The sequence below is a fragment of the Chrysochloris asiatica genome, unplaced genomic scaffold, assembly GCF_000296735.1.
Source record: "Chrysochloris asiatica unplaced genomic scaffold, ChrAsi1.0 scaffold00003, whole genome shotgun sequence".
In the NCBI taxonomy this organism is placed as follows: Eukaryota; Metazoa; Chordata; class Mammalia; order Afrosoricida; family Chrysochloridae; genus Chrysochloris; species Chrysochloris asiatica.
This window is the reverse complement of record NW_006408521.1, coordinates 13,142,587-13,149,130: the sequence shown is the minus strand read 5'-3', so window position 1 is coordinate 13,149,130 and position 6,544 is coordinate 13,142,587. Positions and strand designations below refer to the sequence as shown.

Below are 6,544 nucleotides of genomic sequence, written 5' to 3'. Positions count from 1 at the left end.
CAGTGATGTATCCACCCTGGCTTTGGGGTGCCTCTTTGTCTCTCTCTTTGTCTCCTTTGTCTCTTTCTGTGTATTCTTGAGTCGCCGTCAGGTATCCTCCCCTCGTGAACTGAACCCCAATGTCGAGGCGGGTCCCCGACAAGGTTTGAGAAGACAAAGTCAATTTTATAATGAAATGTGCAAGGACCAGGAGTTAGAAAACCAAAAGGGAAAAACACACTCGGTATTTCTCAAGCTGGAAGAACTGAGGGAAAAAATCAAACTTCTACTTGAAATATTGGAGAATTCTATGGGTAAAATATTAAATGATGCAGAAAACATTAAAAGAAGATGAAGGGAATACAAGAGTCACTGTACCAAAAAGAAAGGATCAATGCTCAACCATTTCAAGAGGTAGCACATGATCAAGAACCAATGGTACTGAATGAAGAAGTTTAAGAATTGGCAAACAAAACAAAACAAAACAAAAAACAACAACAAACAAACAAGGATCCAGGAATTGACAAAACACAAATTGAAATCTTTCAACAAATTGATGAAGCACTGAAGGCACTTTCATCTCTGCCAAGAAATTTGGAAGAAAACTCCCTGGCCAACTGATTGGAAGAGATCCATATTTGTGCCCATTCCAAGGAAAGGTGACACATGGACACATTGGAATGCAGAAATCATTGAACAATATCATTAATGCTACATTCAAGTAAATTTTTACTGGAGATAATTTAAAAATGCTTACAACAGTACATCAACAGTGAACTGCTAGAAATTCAAGCCGGATTCAGAAGAGGACGTGGAACTAGGGATATCATTGTTGATATCAAATGGATCATGATTGAAAGCACAGAATACCAGAAAGGTATTTATTTGCACTTTCTTGACTCTGCAAAGGCTTTTCACTGAGTGTATCATGACAAACTATGGTTAACATTGCGAAAAATGGGAAATTCAGAACACTTAATTGTGTTCCTGAGAAACTTGTACATAGACTTGTTAAAACAGAACAAGGGAATACTGAATGGTTTTAAATCAAGAAAGGTGTGTTCCATGGTAGTGTTCTTTCACCATATTCATTCAATTTGTATGCTGAGAAAATATCCAAGAAGGTGAATTATATGACGAAGACTATGGCATCAGAACTGAAGTAAAACTCATGAATTAGTTGTTATGTAAGGATGATGTCACCTTGGTAGTTGGGGAAGCTAAGAGGACTTAAAATACTTAATGATGAAAGTCAAAGACTTCAGCTTTCAGTAAGGATTGCATCTCAGTGTAAAGAAAACAAAAATCCTTACAATTGGACCAACAAATAACATTATGATAAATGGAGAAAAGATTGAAGTTGTCAAAGACTTAATTTTGTTTGGATTCATAATCAATACACATAAATGCAACAGTCAAGAAATTAAATCACATATTGCATTAGGCAATTCTGCTGCAAAAGACCTCTTTCAAGTGTTAAAGAACAAATATATTCATTTTTTAGAATTATGGTGTTGGAAAAGAGTATTGAAAGTACCATGGACTGTCAGAAAAAAAACCAAACTGGTACTGGAAGAAATATAGTTTGAATGCACCTTAGAACCAAGGATGGTAATTACGACTTTACCTTTCATACTCCGAGCACGTTATCACAAAAGAGCAGTGCCTGGAGAAGAACATCATGCTTGGTAAAGTGAAGGGTAAGCAAAAAAGAAGATGACCTTCAACAAAATGCATTGACACAGTGGCAGCAGCAATGGGCTCAAACGTAACAATTGTGAGGATAGCTCAGGATTGTAAAGAAATTTCTTTATTGGTATTCCCAATGATAAAGAATTATTGTGTTTTCTTAAAGTAGGCAATATTTAAACTCCTAGGCAAGGACTGGTGGCACAGCATATTTCCTGATGCTTATCGTTGACCTAGAGCTTTGACCCTCAAAATTTACTCTGTCCAGTGGGTTTGATTTTAGCTTAGTCTTAATACTCTCAGTTTTTCAGTTGTTGTAGTTAAGTGCCATCAAGTCAGTTCTAACTCAGCAACTCTGTATACTGTTTCTGAGGAGTGGATGGCGAGTTTGAACTGCCGACCTTGTGATTCAAGCTGACTTTGTGGTCCAGTGCATTATCCTGCAGTGCCACACTAGGATTCAACCTTTTTTTCCCCTGTTGACATGGCACTGTGCTGTCACCAGAGTTGCAAACCAATTGAAAGCTTGGGCCTGAGAAAGGGAAGTATATTGCATTGGCCTGTCCTTTGGTGCCTACAGAAAAACACTTTTCACTAAAAGAAACAGTCAATAGATCAATAGAGTTTTCTCCATTGTCCAGTCACAAGATTTGTAAAATCTCAGTGGTAGGTGTCAGTGACTGAGTTATGACTCATAGTGACCCTGTGTACAACAGAACAAGACACTGCCCATTTCTGTGCCATCGTCACAATTGTCATTTTTAAGCCCATTGTTGCAGCGATGGTGCCAGTTCATTTTCTGAAGGGTCTTTGTCTTTTTCTCTAACCCTCTACTAAACCAAATATGATGTTCTTCTTCAGGGATTGGTCCTTCCTTATAGTATACCCAAAATAATAGAGATGAAATCTTTCCATTCTCATTTCTAAGGAGCATTTTGGCTGCACCTCTTCCAAGACAGATTTGTTTCTTCTTCTGTCCATCCATGGTGTAGTCAATATTATTTGCTAACACTGTAATTCAAAAGTTTCACTTCTCTAGTCTTCTGTAGTTATTATCCAGGTGATTAAAAGCACCATGGCTTGAATTAGGTGCACTTTTGTCCTCAAAGTGACGTCTTTGCTTTTTGATACTTTGAAGAGGTGTTTTGCAGCAATTTTGCCCTATCTGACACGTCTTTTGATTTCTTGACTGTTGCATTGATTGTGGCTCCAAGTAAAACGTAATTCTTGACAACTTCAATCTTTTCTCTGTTTTTCATGATATTTATTGTTTTCTATACATTGTTTTTTGTTTTCTTTACATTGAAGTATAATCCGTATTCACTTTGATCTTCATCATGAAGTGCTTCAAGTCCTTTGCACTTTCAGCAAGCAAAGTTGTGTCATCTGTACATTTCAGGTTGTTAATGAGCCTTCCTTCAATCTTGATTCTGTGTTCTTCTTCATATAGTTCAGTTTCTCAGATAATTTGCTCAGCATACAGACTAAATAAATGTGGTGAAATGATACAGCTCAGAAGCAAATCTTTCCTGATTTTAAATCACTCAATATCCCCTTGTTCTGATCAACTGACTGCCTTTTATTCTATGCACAGGTTCTGCATGCATACATTTAGTATTCTAACACTCCTATTCTTGGCATTTGTTATGAGTTTGTTGTGAGTCATAACACAAGTTCAAACCTGATATTTAAATTGCCACCCTCTACAATATCAACCAAAGTCTTGGTGTGGAGCTGTGTGTTAATGCACTGGACTGCCAAGTTGGTTTGAACTACGAGGTCTGTAGTTCAAACTCACCAGTTGCTCCTTGGAAACCCTAAACAGTGTGGCTATGGGTCAGAACCGACTTGATAGCACTTAACAACAATCTCAACCCTACTGTATAAAGACAGTATTAACACACATTATCTTTACAAAATTGATTGGCAACCCAGCAGAGAAGACTTGTAAAGGCATCACTAGAATGAATATAAATTTTGTGAGAGTAGGATTTTGCCCTGTTTAATATTGACTTTCCAATATCTGTAACATTTAATATAGTAGATTCTCAGTAAATATTGATTGAATGAATGCATGTATTAATCATAAAAAATTTCTGGGGCTGTCCCTAAGGACAAGCTTGTAATACAGTTATATAAAATTGAGTGTTAAGATCACCTTGTTAAAATGGTAAAATTTGCCTGTGAGAGAATCAGTGGAATCAAAGCTTCTCGCTGTTTCTTTCCTTTGAGATGTTAGTGGAAACTACAAGTATCATGTTATTGTTGCTGTTAGCTGCCATCAAGCCACCCTGAGTAGGGTTTCCAAGGAGGGGCTGGTGACTTTGAACAGCTGACCTTGCAGTTCAAATCGACCTTGTGACCAGTATCCTACAGAGCCACAACAGGACTCCAGAAGTATCATAAATCATTATTAATATATTCACATTATTATTTGCAAAGAAATTGCCCTGAATTTTCATCATGATTTTTCTTAGAGACTGTTTACCTAAAGGCCCAGAATTCCTCTTCTGACACTGAGAGTGTTTTGTGTCTTCTTGACCAAGTGTTCCCTCGACTGTTTCCCATCCATACGTCATAACCTGCATCTGCTAAAAGGAACCCAAGGCTGCCATTGGCAAAATTCTCAAGCCAAACTGCATTGTCTGCAAACAAGGCATGCTGCAAGTACACAACTGGTCTTGGACCTGGAAGCAAAGGGAAAGAGAGATAGAGAGAATAAGTTATTATACATCCAGCATCTTAGAAATATGATAGGAGCACACACACATCACAAACACACAAAGGAAAACATTATAGATTCAGCAATAAACATCACCAACAAAAAACATAATCGAAAGCCAAAGCAAAGCAGAATGCCCAGTTAAATTTGAATTTCAGAAACATAATGGATAACTTTTCAATATAAATATTATCCATAATGGGACTTGAACAACAACAACAAATTATTGTTTATCTGAAATTGAGGTTGAAGTGGGCATCCCTTATTTTCTCTTGTAGCCTCATCCACTCCTCTGAAACTCTTGAATTACAAATTACTGTCATGAGAGAGAATGTTCAACAACATGACAGAAGATGCGAGTGAACATAGTATGGTTGTTTTTAGCTCCCTGTTGAGGCTGAATCTGATCCAACTCATAACATATTCAGTAGTTAGTGCATTATTTGCCTCGGAGCCTTTGCAAGATTTGCAATTATTATTCCCCTATTAAGAAATGTAATTCCCTGCTTTTGCATGACTGGTTCTTTCATATTTAGCATTCAGGTCTTCTTAACACCATTCTTTCATTAGCTAAAACATCTCTCTTTAAGGGCACAGAACAAAGCAAAGCAGATGTGAATGGTAACATTTTCAGTCTTAGCAGAAGTTTCAGAAATCCCATGGTTATTTAACTTGCTTTTTAAAATCCATCAGGAAAGTCCCATTGAGTCTAATGGGGGCAGAAGGGTCTTTTGGCCTGTTTTTTAACCAATTTCAAACAACCCAGGAAGAATGGGAAATCCACTTACTGGTACAAAGCAAATCAGCTAATGAGCTAACAAAATGTAGGCCCCACCTTTGCATTCACACACAGAAAAGTAGTCTGATTGTAGTCAACAAGATCAGTCCAGCCCTTTGTGTTTTTAGATTCTTATCTGTGAATTCATCAGTGAATTCAAGGATATGGTTAAGCCTTCTTGTCAACCATGTAAAAGCCAATGTAATCATTCAAACCCATTTCAATGAATCTGTTACTCCCTTGAGGTATAGCCAGCAGTGAATTTTGGTCATAGTTGAACCTCTTTTTCAGAAGTGTATCTTGTACCTGTGCTCCCAGCATCTTTTCGCCCATGGGGAATTCTGTTGACACTGAGTATGTAACCATCTTCAGTGATGACATCATACTCCTCACTGGGATAGCCATTATAGGTGATGATCTCACTCTGCTCAGTAAAAATATAGGCATCAGCAATGTGTCTTTTGTAAAGGATATCAAAAGGAAAGAGAAGAAACCATGATGTACACTTATTGGGCTGAATTATCTAAAATGTGTTGCTCCAAGCAATTGCAAAATTGTTATAGTATATATCATTTAAAAAACTAAGTAGAATATTAGAACATGTGAACCATTGGCAACTAGTGCATGGAGGAATTGAATACTGGCCTGTTTTAGTATGACAAAGCTAGATTTCCTTAACTAAACTGTCTTTTTTTTTTTGTCCTTTAAGTTTTTATTGTAGATTCAGTAAAAGTTTACAAGGCAGATCATCAGTTTTACATTCAACAAATCATATAATACATTTCATCACAATGATTACATTCCCCTCCATGTACCATCAGTTAACAATATTTCTCTCTATTCACTTTAGTTCTTTAAAAAAAAAAAACACTACAAAATACTGGGCCTATAATAATTTATACTACCAAAGGGCACATTCTTCAAGTCTGATTCTCTGGATAATGTTCCACATTCCGCTTGTGCTCTTCTCCCTTGATGGTCCTAGGATCCTTTGTTTCTGGACTGTAAAATTAGCTGCTCCCCCATTTATGTTACAAAACTTCTACCTTTACAATTGTGATAGTCGCAATTAGTCATGATAACAATTACTCACTACTGAATCATAAGAACCTTATCCCCATTTCTTTTTAACCAGACCTATCTAAACAAGATAACAACTATTCAGTGGGGACACTTTCTTCCCCTACACACTCTTAAACTCCCTCTTGAAATCTTGTAAGCCAGTCACTTAGTGCCTTTATCGCCCCCTCGTTTTAGGTAGCCACTGTCTAAGTTGCCCATCTATATCTATCCTGTGTACAGAGGGAATAGAATTGATATTTTATGTGAAGACTCCTTCCCTCTGTTTGTATTTAGAGTTACTATCTCCATGAGTA

General features: G+C 37.0%; 1 protein-coding gene across 1 annotated transcript in view; it reads right to left on the bottom strand.

Moving 5' to 3' along the window:
* Nucleotides 1-6,544, bottom strand: part of LIPN (lipase, family member N) — a 26,580-nt gene that overhangs the window by 18,755 nt on the left and 1,281 nt on the right. The window contains exons 2-3 of the mRNA XM_006831123.1: nt 5,475-5,592; nt 4,157-4,355 (exon numbers count right to left, since the gene is read on the bottom strand). Of these exons, the coding sequence (XP_006831186.1) occupies nt 4,157-4,355; nt 5,475-5,592 (317 nt within the window). The remainder of the gene's footprint in view (nt 1-4,156; nt 4,356-5,474; nt 5,593-6,544) is intronic.